At 43.9% G+C, this 18138-nt stretch overlaps 1 protein-coding gene across 4 annotated transcripts in view; it reads left to right on the top strand.

The window, feature by feature from the left end:
- The window catches only part of per2 (period circadian clock 2), a 75665-nt gene that overhangs the window by 31124 nt on the left and 26403 nt on the right, over positions 1 to 18138 (top strand). For all 4 annotated transcript variants that reach the window (XR_010975959.1, XM_068042099.1, XM_068042098.1 and 1 more), the window contains 7 exons: positions 1894 to 2036; positions 3740 to 3818; positions 4727 to 4833; positions 8758 to 8911; positions 13619 to 13727; positions 13828 to 13959; positions 17464 to 17572. Coding sequence is in view for 3 of the 4 variants with exons in the window: in XM_068042099.1 (XP_067898200.1) it covers positions 1894 to 2036; positions 3740 to 3818; positions 4727 to 4833; positions 8758 to 8911; positions 13619 to 13727; positions 13828 to 13959; positions 17464 to 17572 (833 nt within the window). In the remaining variant the exon portion in view is untranslated. The remainder of the gene's footprint in view (positions 1 to 1893; positions 2037 to 3739; positions 3819 to 4726; positions 4834 to 8757; positions 8912 to 13618; positions 13728 to 13827; positions 13960 to 17463; positions 17573 to 18138) is intronic.

The raw sequence follows: 18138 nt of genomic DNA, 5'->3' as shown, positions 1-18138 counted from the left end.
CGATTTGCTTTTTAAATACTCACTATGCTGATGTGTGGCTTTTTGGGTTTGAGGAGTTTGAAATTGGTAGGTCACAATGGTTCAGTGCTAAAACTCCCTCTGCTACCTGCTGACAAGTACAAGTGCCTTTACCCACAACGTTTTCTAAAACACTTGTATGCTGAAGCACTTGCATTTATAATACTAGAGCACCTTGAACCTGAAAGATTAGGAATCCTCACTAAGGTGGAGGTGGTGTTTTATTATCTTGTATTCACAAGAAGTGGATCATCCATTAAGCAGAACACTTCAGTGACCTTGCAGTAGTAAATGAGCAATGTGATCTTTTTTCAGTTCTTTGTGCTGTTAGCAGTTCATTCATCTCAAAATTAACAATAAACTTAATTAAGGGATTCTTTTGTTCGTGTTCGTTCTTTGAGCGCTGAATATACTCTGGAGTCATCTAATTCATTTATACAAATTCTACACATTTTGTGTTTCTAACACTTAGTTAAAATTAAGAAGTGCATGAGTGTCTGCTTTTTTATTTTATTTTGAACCTGATGAGGTAGGCTTCAGGGTTTAGTAGATGAGTCAAAGTTCTGTATTCATTCTCTTCTGTCCTTGGTCCCTCTGCCTCACCCCCAGGTGTTGTATTGTCCTGCTGGACTGTAACCCCATTGCCCATTTATTGCAGTGGTACGTTCATTTACCAGACCTGTGGACTATTTTTTTTTTTAGTCAGCGGGAACAGTTCAACCAGTGTTTGTCATGGCTCAGTTGGTAGCACACTTGCCTCTGAGTCAGAAGGTTGTAGTCCAGTCCCATTCCAGAGCCTTGAGCACAAAAATCTAGGCTGACACTCTGATGCATTAGAAGGGAGTGCTGCATTAGAAGGGAGTGCTGCATTATGAGAAATGTTGTCTTTTGGATGACACATTAAACTGAAGTCCCGTCTGCTCCCTCAGGTGGACGTAAAAGATCTCATGGAACTATTTTGAAGAACAGCAAGGGAGTTATCCCCAGTGTCATGGCCAATATTTATCTTTTGAATCAAAATCACAAAAAACAGATTATTGGTCATTATCACATTGATGTTTGAGAGTTTGCTGTGTGTAATTTGGCTGCTGTGTTTCCTACAACAGTGACTGCACTTCAAAAGTACTGCACTGGCTGTAAAGCACTCTGAGACATCGTGAGGTCATGAAGTGCGCGATGTAAATTATTTTTTTCCTTTTTCAATTGCCTTTCTAGATCAACATAAGTACTATTACGATATATTTTTCAAGTTGCAGTACAGCCATATTGGTGCCAAAAAAGTATTTGGCTAGTGACATAATACAGTGAGGATTTGCAACGAGATAACCATTCAACATTAGTGTAAATTAAGTAAAACTGTTTTAGGTATATATTATTGGACTATATGTACAAGAGAATTGTTGCAATGAAAATTGAAAGACACTGTTTTGCAATTGAGATGGCAAGCCACTTGAACTTTGTTTTTATAGGTTTTAAACATGTTTCAACCCCTTGTCACTCTTAAGCATATGCTCAGAAGTTGGTGGGAGTGATTTGTTTCCCCTTTTTCTCTGTCTCACTGATCTGGTTATAATCTCGTTCAAAGGCTAGGTGTTGACCAAGGTACACCATGTAGTTGGTTTATCATGTAACATGATATCTGCATTAAAAGTGACCTGACATAAATCAAATTAATCCACAGTTCACTAGCAATAATATGATGTGTATGATGGTACATATTTTAACATTAATACTGTAGTCTGCTGATGAAGAAGAACCTGGCTTCCATGCATACTCGAGTATGTTACACCATTGAGAAATTGTTTTGTGCTACATATATTTTGTATTGGTATTGGTTGCCTCGCTTTGTATTTATTACTGGCGTCTGTTTCACAGTGGAGACCTGCAGCGAGACCGTGGCATCCACTACTACCCTTTTCGTATGACTACTTATCTCACAAAGGTGCGATCGTCTGAAGATGATGATGACCAACTGTGCTGTCTATTGCTTGCTGAAAGAGTGCACTCAGGATATGAAGGTAAGAACTTTCTGATCTAATGTAACATGCTGTACATAAGAGCCAGTTTCCCCCCCTCCTAATTAATTTCCTGAGATAAGTGAATATTTAGTAGCTATCAGTTTACATTTTATAACTTCTTTTGTTCAATTTGGACCAGTTACTTTTCACATGGCATATACATATCTGACTTGTGCTCTTAGGGTTATGTCATGTAGTATTTGTCATGTAGCTACATTCATCATCTCACTGTTGGCTCTGTACCACATGCAATTTGAACATTCATAGCTTTGTTTACAAGTATGTGGAACAGGGTGGAAAAACATCTTTTCTATATAAAAAAAGGTATCTACAGTATGTATTTGCAATATATTAAAGTCCATGGAAACACCAATTTTGTATTGAGATATCTACTCTCTGCCTGGTCTCCTACAACCCATGCTCGCCACATTGTTACTCTCTTATTGATGAATAAACCCATCAGTAAGTGACCCTTTTTGGAATCTGATCTTTTGTATGCTGCTGGGCATATCTTTTTCCAGTCAACTACCTCGTGATAGTTAAGAACATTGCTCGCTGTTCTGACTCCCACATTGACCATCTGCCACTGACTTGAGAGTCAGTAAGTAGCAGACCAGAGTTGGTGAGTAATAAGGGAGACAACCACCGAACTCTGAGTCAGACCAGTTTTAAATACAATACAGATATGTGCAGCAATCTAGAACATTAGGGAGATCAACTAGATACCCCAAGAGAATGGGATCAGCTGAGAAGCAGAGCAGTGCAGTTGAGTGAAGCCACGAATGACTTGGATATATTGAGGTTTTACTTCGACATATCAGTAAAATTCAGTGCAATTATATTCTAGAAACTGGGACTAGGCCGCAACTTGGCTTTATAGCAAGATCATTGATCTCTAAGTTCGATATTAGCAAGACTGTATAATGTAAATATACCTGTTACCGGTCAGGATTGTAGAGAACATTATTCTATTCAAAATGATAGGTAAACCTCTATAATTTGTAAATATTTGTCAGAGATTATTTTTAATTCAAAGTAAATTAATAATATTTTGGATTTTAAGGAGTTTTAGTCGGATCTGGTTCTAAATGGGTGGCGCAGTGGTTAGCACCGCAGCCTCACAGCTCCAGTGACCCGGGTTCGGTTCTGAGTACTGCCTGTGCGGAGTTTGCAAGTTCTCCCTGTGACCGTGTGTGTTTCCTCCGGGTGCTCCGGTTTCCTCCCAAAGACTTGCAGGTTGATGGGTAAATTGGCCATTGTAAATTGCCCCTAGTGTAGGTAGGTGGTATGATAATTGAGGGAAGGTGGGGATGTGAGAGGGAAATGGGATTAATGTAGGATTAGTATAAATGGGTGGTTGATGGTCGGCACAGACTCGTTGGGCCGAAGGGCCTGTTTCAGTGCTCTATCTCTCTCTGACTCTAAATTTTGTATGAAAATTTTTTTTATACATGAGATTCATTTGATATGTCTGTTAACTATGAATTAAGGGGGTTTGAGTAAAACCTTGGAGATGTGAATTGTTGGATTGAGCGTTTTTTTTTAAAGTTTTATTTCATAGATGCCATTTGAAAGCTGTTTTACAATAATGAAGTTCTGATTCCAGGCTAATTTCATCGCTCTAAAATAAGAAAATTTGTGTACTTTTTTACAGTTAGTGTTTTTATGTCTGCTAATTTCATTGAAAAAAATCTTTTTTTCAGCACCAAGAATTCCTCATGATAAGAGAGTTTTTACCACGACTCACACACCCAGCTGTGTGTTCCAGGATGTTGATGAGAGGTGAGAGTCTACTATTGTAGATTTTTTTAATATGCATATTCATTGGAAAACCATTCACAGCAACTTAAGGAGAGCTTTTTGCTTTCTTTTACTGAAATTCCAACTTTTTTAAAGTGCCAATGAACTATTTGAAATTTAGTTCCACCTAAGTAGACATTCTGTGACCAAAAGATTTTCTGAAAACCTACATTTGTATAAGGTTTGTAATGCCCCCTACTGGCCAAATGGTGTATGTGCAATGTTTACATTTTTCATGAAAATTGTACAGAACACAAGTTTGAATAATTCAGATGTAAAGTTGTCATCTTTAAGATGCCTTCTCTGACTTCCTTCAGTTTTACAATCAAGTACACCACTCTGACCAATAGGAAGGACAAGCCAGTGGTGAGAATTAAGGTGGCAAATATCCAACTAGGAAAACAAAATGTTAGCATAAGAACCTAATTGATTTTTTTTTTGCTATTAGCTACCATTAGTGGGTTTTGGATTACAGTTCCGTTCATCCAGTTTGTGTGAGTTTGTTCGTTTTGCACAGATTTAAAGTAATTGGCAAAAGAAGCAATGGTGGCATGAGGAAAAACCTTTTCACATAGCACGTGCTTTGGATCTGGAATGCACTGCCTGAGTGTGTGGTGGAGCCAGGTTCAATCGAAGCCTTCAGGAGGGAATTGGATTTTTATCTGAAAAGAAAGAATGTGCAGGGCTGCAAGGAGAAGGGGGAGTGGCACTAGATGAATTGCTGCTTCAGAGAGTCAGCACAGAAGCGATGTGCCGAATGGCCTCCTTCTCTGCTGCAACCATTCTGTGATTCATGTCTCAAAGCACAGGACATGACATTTATACTTTTAAAAATATTATTGTATACATACATTGTGCAGAGTATCAGAATCTTCCATTTTCTTTTACAGGGCTGTCCCTCTATTGGGTTATTTGCCTCAGGACCTCATAGGAATGCCTATGCTGATGCATCTGCACCCTGATGATCAACCTTTGATGCTAGGCATTCATAAGAAAAGTAAGTTTGTTGATGCTAATTTAAAAAAATTGGCAAGCATGATTTTTTTTCTTGCTTAAGAATGGACTGACAATCTAATATTGATGTCAACAGTGTTTCCTAAAGAACAGATCGTACATACCTACTGCTGTGTGAGCTGTGCTGATGTTATTTCAATTGGATCTGGCTGGTGTATTGATTTTTTTTAAGGGTGTAGAAGACCTGTATTAAGGGTTGGGTTGACATTTTTCCATCTGTGAAAGATGATGAACACGCAGAAAACAATCCATTTAATTGGGGTGTCTTCTCTTGGTGCACATTTGCTGATGGCTGTGAAGGCCAATCCTTGAGAGGCAGGTTCTGCCACAAGTGCTGCAAGTGAAGCTGCCAAGCAATGCTGTGAGTTGTTTTTGTCATTCGCGCCTGTTGCCAAGCTGCTATAGCAGCTGGTCTTCGTGGTAGTGCACACCAGTCCACAGGATGTGGTGCCATTTCCCTCTTTCATCAGTTGTTGACTCCCAGGTGCGATGGTTGACATTTAGGGTCTTCGTCATGCTTGCAAACATCCTTGAAGCTGAGCTTTGGCTGTCCCATGGTCGTCTGGTCCCGACCCACCTCACCATTCACAAGGGACTTGGGTATGCCACCGTCTTCCATCCTGCAGATGTGTTCGATCCACTGATGCCACCTCTGATTAGTGCCAACACACATGGGAGCTCTGCCTTTGAGAGGACTGCCACATTTGTGATTTTGTCCTGCCAGGATGTACCCATAACAGCAAAGATGGAAATTATTGAGCTTCTTTTCCTGGTAGCTGTAAGTCACCAATGTTTCACAGCCATACAGCAAGGTGCTGAGACTGCAGGCCTAATAAACCATGAGCTTGGTCCTAAGGGTCAGCTTTGCGCATTTCGCAAATTGGCCAAAGATGATAGCTGCTCTCCTATGCATGTATCAAGCTCTGCATCAAAGGACAGATTGTCACAGTGGACCCAAAGTAGCAGAATTTGCTAACCACTTCCAGTAGGGCAGTGTTTAGTGTGATCAGGGGTGGAGAATCAACACCTTGTCCCATGATCACGGTTTTCTTGGCGCTTATAGTCAAGGAGAACAAGTTACAGGCACGGGAGAGACAGTCCATGAGTCTTTGTAGCTGAGTTTCTGTATGAGTGACTGGTGCAGCATCATCAGCTTAGAGAAGATCTCTGATCAGGACAGTGATGTGTTTTTTGCCTTCGCTTTCAGCCTTGGTAGATTTTAGAGCTTGCTGTCTGACCTTGTGTGCAAGTAGACTCCTATATCTGCAGAGAAGGTGAAGGTTAGGAGCGTAGAGAAGAAGATGCCAAACACAGTGGGGGCTGGGACACAACCCTGTTGCACTCTATTCTCACTCAAACTGTTGGAAGTGGAGCCATCAAACTGTACAGTGCAGTACATGTTGTCATGGAAGGAGCGGATGAGACTGAGGAGCTTCAGTGGGCAGCCAATTTTTCCCAAAATCTTGTAGAGCCCTGCTCTGCTGACAGTGTCGAATACCATAGTGAGATCTTCAAAAGTAAGATAAAGGGGTATACTCTGTTCCCTACACTTCTGTTGTAGTTGGCAATGGAGAATATCATATCCACCGTAGATCAAGTAAATGGAGTCTTAATTATGACCCTAGCAAAGACCTTCCCCATGATGCTAACGAGTGAGATGCCCCTGTTGCCTTTGTTTTTGTATAGTGTTATGATTTTGGCATCACGCATCTCCTGTGGAACAGAGCCGACTTTCCAGCAGAGAAGGTCAAAAAGGCGTGGCAATAGATGGGATTTCCATGCTTGAGCAGTTCAGCTGAGATTCCATCTATGCCTGGTGCCCTTCTGTTCACTAGGCAGTCTATGGCCTTCTCGAGCTCCAGTGATGAGGGTTCTTCATCTAACTCATCCATGACAGGAAGTTGTGGGAGAGCATCAAACGCAGACTGGGAGATGTCTGACTCGCAGGAGTACAGCTGTCAGTAGTGTTCAGCCCAGCAGGACATCTCTTTGCTTCTGTCAGTGAGTATTTCACCATCTGCTGACTTCAGGGGAGCAACTTTGGTGATGGCAGGGCCAATCATCCTCTTGATCCCTTTGTATGTAGCTTGTAGATTTCCTTTGTCACATGCAGTTTGGATTTCTTGGCATAACCTGAACTAGTGTTTGTATGCACAGTATCTCCCTCTCCTTTGCATGACTGACTTGTGTACTTTCACGTCATGTACTGTCTTAGCTGTTGGGTTTATGTTGTGCAAAATGTAGGCTTTTTTGTTTGCACTAGTGACAGATATCATCTCAGCTGAGTAGGTCTCAAACCAGCCATTTTTGGGGATTCCGCATTTACCAATTGATGCTTCTGCTGCTTCATAGATGATTGAGCTTAGTGATTTCCAAGCTTCATCAATGCCAGCATCGGTGCTTCCTGTTAAGGCTTTGCTGGATAGCAAGCGTTCCAGCAACAGTGCAAAGTGCTGGTATTTGGCATCATTGCTTATGCGAGGGATGTTGGTGGGTGGCAGCTGTCATGTTTGGAGCTGTGGAACTTTCAGGGGTGCACCTTTACTCTGTTGCTGATAAGAGAGTAGTTGGTGTCGCAATCTGCACTATGGTAGGTGTGGGTGTGAAGAACACTGGGCAGATTGCGCCTCGTGATGACTAGGTCTAGTTGGTGCCAATGTCCAGACCTTGGATGATGCCATGGTACCCTGTGGTGATGTCTGCCCTGGAGGAAGATGTTGGTGATGCAGAGGTCATTCGGGCCACAAAGCTCAAGAAGGCATTGTCCATTATCGTTGATCTTGCCCACCCCATGATGACCGAGGCACATTGGCCATGAATCACTGTCTGTGAAGTCATCCAGGATGAATAAACAACCTCTTGCTATTTGAGATGTTCCTCAGAACATCACCTGGGGAATCATAGAAATGCTCTCTATTTGAGATACTGGGGTTCAGAGTTGGTGCATAGACGTGTGTGATGTTGATACAGTATTGAGGACAGGACTGCAATTTTATATAAATGAAGCGAGGGCCAAGATGTTAAATTACCTTGGGGAAGATGGACTAAATTTCAAACATTTCATGTGTCAGCTGGTGATGTCTGTTCCTTTTCTAAAATTGGATGGTGGGTTGGGTTAGGTAAACCCCCCCTCCCCCAACACTTCCCATTTTGGGGATGTGTGCTGACTACTTTTTATTGGTGCTAATGTAATTGGAGTTTGTTCGCAGCCAGAGGCTGGAAAGTTGAGCTGCTGCTGGCAGTAGTTGTGCCCACAGAGTTTTAAGAAACATGTGAAAACACCATTCAATTCATCAAGTCCCTTCTTTCCAAATTTTATATATGGTCATGATGTAGTTTTCTCCCTTCTCAACTGTTGGACTCATTTGCTACCAGCAAAAATGCTAGTCTTTCTAATGGTGAGAATTAATAATATGGCTCTTTTTGAAATTCAAGTTGAGATGTATGATGTAAAACTCCAGTTGATATTTTGCTTCAGATCATCAGCCAAGATCGAATCGAATGGCAGAACAGGCTCAAGGGCCTGAAAGGCCTGTTGCTGGTCCTATTCCTACTCCTATGAGTGATCATAAATTTAGTATTTAAAGAATGGATAATTGTATTGACAAAATATGCCACATCCATTTTAATCATTACGCTACATGTGTGTTTTGCAGTCTGTGTAGACAGTCAAATCTTAATTTTGCATTAGCCTCTTGAGCCATGTTTTTTTGATTTTTTTTTTAAACGTTTGAATAATACCTTGGTAAGAATTAAATTGCTGAATTCATGTTTTTAATGCTGCAAAAATATGCAGTCACCCCATGATTTAAGCATTGTGGTTTGAGTAGTTGATAGTTTGTTGGTTATTACATTATCAGACATAAAATCAGTTTAATTTTTTTTAATGTGTTCTTTATTCTTTCAGTACTGAAACATGCTGGGCAACCTTTTGAACATTCACCTGTTCGATTCTGCTCTCAGAATGGTGAATACATCACAATTGACACCAGTTGGTCAAGCTTTATTAATCCTTGGAGCAGAAAGGTATCCTTCATAATTGGAAGGCACAAAGTCAGAACGTAAGTAGTTTTATTTTAAGTGAAATGATTTGATTGAACTTGTGTTTGGACACTTCTTTTTGGAAAAAATGGTAGAATTATATCTTGGGAAAAAATTGATTAGGCTGGTGATTAGGTGCAGGCTTTGCAATGCATGAATTGTAGCAGTGTGGGCAGCATGCAAACTTTGTGCAGCCTTCTAATTTAAATGATAGTGGTGTGCAGCTGCGGAGTGGCTGCATGCCTCAGCAGGGGACCCAAGTTCATGCGAGACCAGCACTTTAAGCAAGTCTGCCTGCACCTCTTAAAGTGGGGATTTGGGGCTGTGTTCACTGGAATTATAGTCAAATGAGGAGATTGTGGACAGCCCAATCGAATGGCGGATATGCCGGCTACCGCCTCCGAGCATCTCACCTTATGTCTGGTGACAAAGTCTGTGCCCACATGATGGCCAAATTGTGGTGGATATAGGCAGATACATGCTCCAGCAAGTACTAGAGAGCTCCTCCAGAGTGGCCAGGGAAACAGCAGACCTGTTGCTTCAGCACTCCAATGGTCTGCTTTGAATGGCAGTATGGCTCTCATTGTATGCATGCTGGCCATGTGTGGTTGGGTTGCGGTGAGGATTCATCACCCAAGTTTAAAGCAGATTGCCCAGCAGCTGCCCTCTGGTTTGACGTGGCTGAAAGACTGACAACAGTGTACTGCTGCACAATGAAAGTATCGTGACTGCTGCCGGGATAGCAGGCATTCATCAGCATGATGTGTTGAGCATGTTCGCACACCAACTGCGCATTCAGGGAGTGTGATCTTTGCAGTAGTAGCACATCTCTGCATTTAGATATGGCGTCCATAAAGCTACGTGTGTGCAGTCATTGGCACCCTGTATTGTGGGGCCGCCCGCTTTCTGGCAAAGCCACCTGCACACTCCACCTGCTTCTATCTGTTCGAAGGAAGCATAGCGAACTCCCCTTTCCTGGTGTAAGATGCGTCTGTCAGTTCTCTGCATCAATCAATGGTGAACTTGGAAGTGTTACATATGTCACCTGCTCCAGCCTGGAAGGCGAAAAAAATTCAGGGCCACGGTCATGTTTGCAGCCACTGGTAGCACTGTCCTTGCTCTGCTGAGCCTGCAGGACTAGTTGCAAGAGGTGGCAGAGTTCTGTGAGCACCTCCTTTGTAAAGTGCAGACAACACACACACTGCTCCTGGTTAAGGTGGAGGCAAGAGAAGTGCTCTTGGAAGACCCTAGGTGGATAAGGCCTCCTGCTGAGCGCCTTTCTACTCCACTCCTCCTTTGTTGCCTCTACTCCTATTTCTCATGGTGCAGACTAAGGGGGATTGCAGCTATATCACCCATGAATAGGAGTAAATGATCTGACCAGATCCCTTGCAGTCACAACCAAGGCCTTCTCCATGTCCAGCACAACTTCCTCTCGACTTCACCAGCTTTGACCAACTCTTCAAACTACCAGGCACTTCCACAAACTCGAACAAAGCCAGTAGAGATTAATCAACAACTAACCTGACTATAGTTGATAATCCCTTTAAAGAGCACTGGTGGGGATACCTTCCTGCTGCTGAACACCTGTTAAGTTGTGTTTTTGAGAGGGCGTTGGCTGGAGCAGTGGAATCAAAATTGACAACGCTGGCATCAAGTCAGTCTTGCGCGCTGACTGCCGTCACGATCTGCCAACTTTGTGCACCCTCCTGATGCCTTTCCAAGATGACGTTCGGTGTGGGTCGCACTGGAGGTCTGCATGCACGGCGCAGATGCCATTTTGGTACCAAAATGACACTCTTAGTGCCAACTAGAGGGGAAAACATACTCTACCTCGTCCTCACCAAACTGCCTGCCGCAGATGCGCCTATCCATGACAGTATTGGTAGGAGTGACCACCGCACAGTTGTTGTGGAGAGGAAGTCCTGCCTTCACATTGAGGATACCCTCCATCGTGTTGTATGTCACTATCACTGTGCTAAATGGGATAGATTTCGAACAGATCTAGCAATGCAAATCTGGGCATCCATGAGGCGCTGTGGGCCATCAGCAGCAGCAGCAGCAGAATCGTACTCAACCACAATCTGTAACCTCATGGCCCGGCATATCCCCCACTCTACCATTACCATCAAGCCAGGAGACCAACCCTGGTTCAATGAAGAGTGCAGGAGGGCATGCCAGGAGCAGCACCAGGCATACCTCAAAATGAGGTGTCAACCTGGTGAAGCTACAACACAGGACTATCTGCATGCCAAACTGTGTACGCAGCATGCGATAGAGCTAAGCGATCCAATAACCAACGGATCAGATCTAAGCTCTGCAGTCCTGCCACATCCAGCCATGGATGGTGGTGGACAATTAAACAACTAACTGGAGGAGGTGGCTCCACAAATATCCCCATCCTTAATGATGGGGGAGCCCAGCACATCAGTGCGAAAGATATGGCTGAAGCATTTGCAACAATCTTCAGCCAGAAGTGCTGAGTTGATGATCCCTCTCGGCCTCCTCCTGAAGTCCCCAACATCACAGATGCCACACTTCAGCCAATTCGATTCACTCCGCGTGATATCAAGAAACGACTGAAGGCACTGGGTACTGCAAAGGCTATGGGCCCTGACAATATTCTGGCAATAGTACTGAAGACCTGTGCTCCAGAACCTGCCGCTCCCCGAGTCAAGCTGATCCAGTACAGCTACAACACTGGCATCTACCCTGTAATGTGGCAAATTGCCCAGGTATGTCCTGTACACAAAAAGCAGGACAAGTCCAATCCAGCCAATTACTGCCCCATCAGCCTACTCTCAATCATCAGTAAAGTGATGGAAGGTATCATCAACAGTGCCATCAAGCGTCACTTGCTTAGCAATAACCTGCTCAGTTTGGGTTCCGCCAGGGCCACTCAGCTCCTGACCTCATTACAGCCTTGGTTCAAACATGGACAAAAGAGGTGAGGTGAGAGTGACTGCCCTTGACATCAAGGCAGCATTTGACCGAGAATGGCATCAAGGAGCCCTAGCAAAACTAAGGTCAATGGGAATCAGGGGGAAATCCCTCCGCTGGCTGGAGTCATACCTAGCGCAAAGGAAGATGGTTGTGGTTGTTAGAGGGCAACCATATCAGCTCCAGGACATCACTGCAGGAGTTCTTTAGGGTAGTGTCCTAGGCCCAACCATCTTCAGCTTCTTCATCAATGACCTTCCTTCAATCATAAGGTCAAGTGGGGATGTTCGCACAATGTTCAGCACCATTTGCGACTCCTCAAATACTGAAGCAGTCCGTGTAGAAATGCAGCAAGACCTGGACAATATCCAGGCTTGGGCTGATAAGTGACAAGTAACATTCACGCCACACAAGTGCCAAGCAATGACCATCTCCAACAAGAGAGAATCTAACCATCTCCCTTTGACATTCAGTGGCATTACCATCGCTGCATCCCCCACTATCAACATCCTAGGGGCTACCATTGACCAGAAACTGAACTGGAGTAGCCATATAAATACCGTGGCTACAAGAGCGGGTCAGAGGCTATGAATCCTGAGGCGAGTAACTCACCTCCTGACTCGCCAAAGCCTGTCCACCATCTACAAGGCACAAGTCAGGAATGTGTTGAAATACTCTCCACTTTTGTCTGGATGGGTGCAGCTCCAACAACACTGAAGAAGCTCGACACCATCCAGGACAAAGCAGCCCGCTTGATTGGCACTCCATCTACAAACATTCACTCCCTCCACCACCGACGCACAGTGGCAGCAGTGTGTACCATCTACAAGATGCACTGCAGCAATGCACCAAGGCTCCTTCGACAGCATCTTCCAAACCCGCGACCTCTACCAACTAGAAAGATAAGGGCAGCAAATGCATGGGAACACCACCACCTGCAAGTTCCCCTCCAAGTCACACACCATCCTGACTTGGAACTATATTGCCATTCCTTCACTGTCGCTGGGTCAAAATCCTGGAACTCCCTTCCTAACAGCACTGTGGGTGTACCAACCCCACATGGACTGCAGCGGTTCAAGAAGGCAGCTCGCCACCACCTCCTTGAGGGCAATTAGGGATGGTCAATAAATGCTGGCCTGGCTGGCGACGCCCACATCCCATGAATGAATAAAAGAAAAAGTATGGGTGCTAAAGAGCTGATTTTGCAGCTAAAGTGTTTTTTGTGTATCCTGCTTCCATGTAAAAAGTGTCCTTGTCCCTGCATTATTGTTTTTAACTAGGTTATGAGCAATTTATAGCATATACATGTTGGTCAGATACTCCACAGGTTGCAGAAATTGTAAGGTGGGTGCGAGAGGAGGTGGTGAGAGAATATGGAAGGAAAATTTCATCTATATGTTCCCAAAATGCTCTGAACTAGTGATCCTGTATCACAACTGATAATCAGCTTATTTTTTAAACTAAAAATAAATGAACTTCTGGAGTATAGTTTTTCTGATTGATCAGGGTTTCTTCTTTTTGGGATGAAGTTAAGGACAGAAATCATGAAGCGAATATTGTTACTGACCACTGTTGCTCAGACTGGAGTTATTGTCCTCGTGTCCAAGGAGCCAAATTAAAAGTGATCAATTTTTTCTGAATGCCTAACTCTCAAACGATGACAAAATAACTTATAAAATCTTAAATATTCAAAATCACATGAATTAGAAATCTACAGAAAAGTATTTTTAAATGATGCAAAAGATACTCACTGCACAAAATCTCTACTTAATCTCCAATATATATAGGGGTCCTTTGAATGAAGATGTATTTGCTACGCCCAGATTTACTGAAATGAAAATGCTCAATCCTGAAATACAAACTATGACTGAGCAGATTCGTCAGCTGTTGCTACAGGTAAAGCTAATTCACATTGTTCATGGTGTATTCTAATGTGAACATAATTTGCGTCTGATTAGTACATAGCCTATTAAAACTTTTATCCTTTCCATTTTAGCCAGTTTACAACAATGGTTCCAGTGGGTACGGAAGTTTGGGAAGTAGCGGATCTCATGCACGATTCATGAGTGTAGCCTCTTCTAGTGATAGCAATGGCAACATCAATGAAGAGAGCCAGTGGGACAAGCCTGTGAGTTTGATCTCTGTTGTGACCTAATCTATATGAGCAAAATTAATTTTCAACTTGCCGCCCAGGCATAAAATTAGTGTTATCGAACAGCCAGCCGTAACTGAACATGTGATTTACATATCCATTGATTTGAATGGAAGTTAAAGCTGGGCAGTTTCTATTACAGCTGACTGATTCACCTGGGTGGCATTGAAAGTCTATCCTAGTGACTAATTGGGCTCTAATTCAACTTTATATATTGCATAAACTGCTTCGGTGAAGAATTGTTGAATGCAAGTATCTTCCTCCCTCAACCCCTGTCCAATTTTCTGCTCCTTGACCTTCCTGATGATGATGACTCTGGCTCGGCTAAGATTGCGTGGATTCTGCCAGCCCTGTCCTCATTTTGAACTCTTGAATATTGGAAGGTTACTTTATGATGTCCGGCATCAGTGCTGAGCCCACTATTGGCCTCAGTCCAGTAACGTGTGTGCTTATCCAGCATGAAACATTTGAGTAATGACCAAGTGTGCCAACTTCCCTGTGCCACCCCCCTGCCTCATCCAACCCACCCACCCCCCCCCCTCCCCCCCCCCCCCCCAAAAAAAAAGAAGCCCAAGAGCCCAGATCCATTGAAACCAGTTTAGAGAATGCAGCTACCTAGCTGAGATCACTGGTTTAGCTCAGACCAGGGGTCAGACATGGGACAATAAAAGCAAAATACTGCAGATGTTGGAAATCTGAAATAAAAACAAGAAATGCTGGAACCACTTAGCAGGTCTGGCAGCATCTGTGGAAAGAGAAGCAGAGTTAACGTTTCGGGTCAGTGACCCATCTTCGGGACCTGGGACCTTCTGTTATGGATCAAAGTGCATTATCTGTCTCAACTTCGAGGAAGAACTTGCATGCGAGTTATCAGAGAGGGAAATAAATGCCTGTATCTTTCCTGGTTCCTCATTTATACCATCTATGCAAAATTCAAGAGTTTTAATAGGAAGCTATTTAATTTCTATTTTGTAAGAATTGAATAATTTCTTTGGTGTTATTTACTGTTTGTAAATACTTGCAGTTAAATTTTAAAAAAATTGGTGTCATAGTCCATCTGCAAGCCTGAAACCGTGACTCTCTAAGCAAATAGAACTAAAAGCTAGTCAATGAGAGAGCCAATTAAATGAATGCAGCTTAAGTAGCAATGTAAATATTTGCTGCAGGTGAAACTCTCAAATTACAGAATGTCTAGAGTTTAGGCCCATAGAAGAATGAGCGATCTCATTGAAGCATGCAAAATTCTTACAGGGCTCAACAGGGTTGTGGAGGTGGGGGAGGGGGGCGTGGGAGTCTAGAACCAGGGGACACGGTCTCCGTATAAGAGTGAGGCCATTTAGGACTGAGATGGGGAGGAATTTCTTCATTCAGGGGATGGTGAATATTTGGAATTCTCTATCCCGGAGGAATGTGGAGGCTCAGTCATTTGAGTGTGCTCGAGATAGAGAGCGATAGATTACTAGATGTTTAAGATATCAAGGGATATGGGGATAGTGCAGGAAAATAGCATTGAAATAGATCAGCCATGATCCAGTTGAATGCCGGAGCAGGCTCGAGTGGCCAAATGGCCGACTCCTGCTCCTATTTCCTATGTTCCTATAAGAGGTTGGCAACCCTCATAAAGAGCCAGATCCCGTAGATGCGCGCTGACCTGCACACCATTGGCCATGCACACAGTGCAGCAGGATAAGTGCTGCTGAGACATGGCAGCAGTCATGGCATGGATGGACTCCTCCATCATCCTCCTCATGGCTGCACATGATCTCTGCCAGATTTTGTGCTGTCCCTCTCTGCAACTCCAGCATGCCCTGTACTGTCTACACTGGAGCTCATCGTCCTGAAGCTCAGCATGGGCCTGGCCACTCACAGTGCTCAAACTGTCTGTGAGTGGCCTTGGCTGTGTCAGCCTCTGCCAGCTGCTTGCGCGCATGTGTGGTGCTGTCACCAACTTGTGACCCTGATTCTAAAGCCAATGGTTACCCATCAAGGTGAAAGTTTCTGTGCTGGTGGAAGGTGCAAGAGTCTCATGGGACAGTGCATCTTCTGAGTCGTCGTCCTCCTCCGAGGTGGACAGCTGACCCAAGTGGTTGCGGACCCCTGCGAATGGCTACCTGCATGAGAGAACACAAACGTGTGTGGGTTAGGCTGTGCAGATCTCCTGAGGCCTAACAAGTGTTATGTGGGTCTCCAACATTGATGCAAATGCCAACGGGGAACAATCCTCGTCGTCTTGCGCAGGGATTCCAATGTTCCCCCTTAGCTATTGAACAGCCCGCCCTGTGTACCCACCAGCTCCAAGGCCTCTTCCTTGGCGGAGGTAAGCGGACGTACATCTGGAATTTAACCGCCTGTCTGGGACATCCCGCTATTATTATGGGCCCTCTTGTCCTGCAAGAGGAAGGATGGAGATGGTAGAGATTGCCAGAGATCGACAAGACAGTTCAGCTTATTTCAGCCTCTCATCCCCTACTGGGGAAATCTGATGTGTCTCATTCCGACACTCGCTGTCATGGGTGTTCAGGGGAGGCTGAGCTATGAAGGAAGGTGGTCTGTGGCTGAGAGAGAGCCATGCATCTGTCAGGAAGATACAAAACCCTATCCACTCGGCCACTGCCGCAGTGCTTCTACCCTCCCCATGTCAGGTAACTTCCCACATAGTCACATGCAATCCTCTAGAAAGCGACTGGAATGGAGCACTCGCCTTGGAAGAACTCAGGAGCTCATTGACACTCTTCCTGCACTGGACCCGGTTATGCTGGGTGATCCCGTGACTGCTGACCTCTTCTGCGATCTCCACCTTGCTTCCTTGGTCAGACAGGAGGACCTCTTCTTGCCAGCACTGTGGAAGAGAACTTCCCGCCTTTCCCTTGTAACCTCGAGGAGAATCTGCAGGGAGGCATCACTGAAACGTGGGGCCACCATGTGTCTTTGCTCGGACAACATCTTCTGCCCTCCTCGGGGCAGGGGGGTTGCGAGGGATACGGGACCCAGTCGGACGGAGCTGACAATGTATCCAGAACAGGAGTGAATTCAGGGCAGGCAGGCCCTTAAATATGGCGGCAGCAGCACCTGCCCCAGAGTCATCTGAGGGTGTAATCAATGACTGGCCTCCTGCCCCTGCAACATGATTGGGGGGGAAGGAGACTCTCACCTCCCCTATGCAAAATAGGTGCCCACGCATAATCACAATGAGGCGGGCGCCCGGGTGACCGACAGGCAAGGCACCTTTACCAGGCCTGCTGCCGGGTTCGGCAGGGAACTCATTAATTCAACCCAGTGTGTTTTAATGATTTAATGACTTTGCCATCAAAGCTTTCATTATTTTTTGAGTTTCCAATCAGGTGCTGAATTTTTAAAAGTCTTGTTGTCTCATTCTCTGTGTAGTTTTGTCATATCTCAAAATCAGAATCTGCTACCTAGACAAGACATTCAGTAATTTTAGAGGAAAATTACTGGCCTTCAATCCTTTGTTTCTTCCAGATGACGTTCCAGAAAATCTGTAAGGATGTGCACTTAGTCAAAAATCAAGGGCAAACCGTATTCATTGAGAGCCGAAGCAAGAGTGAATCAAAGCGCAGACACAAAACCGGTAATGGGCTTAATTATTTTGCATTTATTTAGACATGCATGATAAATTGACTTGAAATAACTTGTACGTGTGTTGAGTCTAAACACAGCTGTTGCAGCTATTCATTTCTGGTAGTTACGTTAGCAGTTGATGTGGAGCAACATTATTCTATTTACCTGGGCAAGCTGCAATAGTTTGGGGTCACTTGGAAAATTAGTCAAACAACAAAGTGAAAATACTGCAATTTACTTTTAAATATTCCATAAATATAATTCTATCCAAGTGTAATGTATATTCCTAATGTGTGTAAACATTCAGTTCCTGTCATTTTCGATTTTGTCTAACAACATAAAGCAAGAATGGGAGGAAGGAAATATGTTTGGCGACATGAGGGACTAGTGATTCAGGACTCAAATATTTGCAGGGCTGTCATTTTAAAGAAGAAATTGCATTCTCTAAATTTTTATTAAAAATACCTGAAATAATTTCCGATTTCTCCTTGCCTCTCGACTTGTTTTCTTCAAAATAAAACTATAGGATGAGTTCTTCAGATCTATGAAAATGTGAATGCTATTCCCAAAGCAGAT

This window comes from Heterodontus francisci, chromosome 11 (genome assembly GCF_036365525.1).
Source record: "Heterodontus francisci isolate sHetFra1 chromosome 11, sHetFra1.hap1, whole genome shotgun sequence".
NCBI classification, from domain to species: domain Eukaryota; kingdom Metazoa; phylum Chordata; class Chondrichthyes; order Heterodontiformes; family Heterodontidae; genus Heterodontus; species Heterodontus francisci.
The sequence above is the reverse complement of the archived record's forward strand: the minus strand, read 5'-3'. Positions and strand labels throughout refer to the sequence as shown.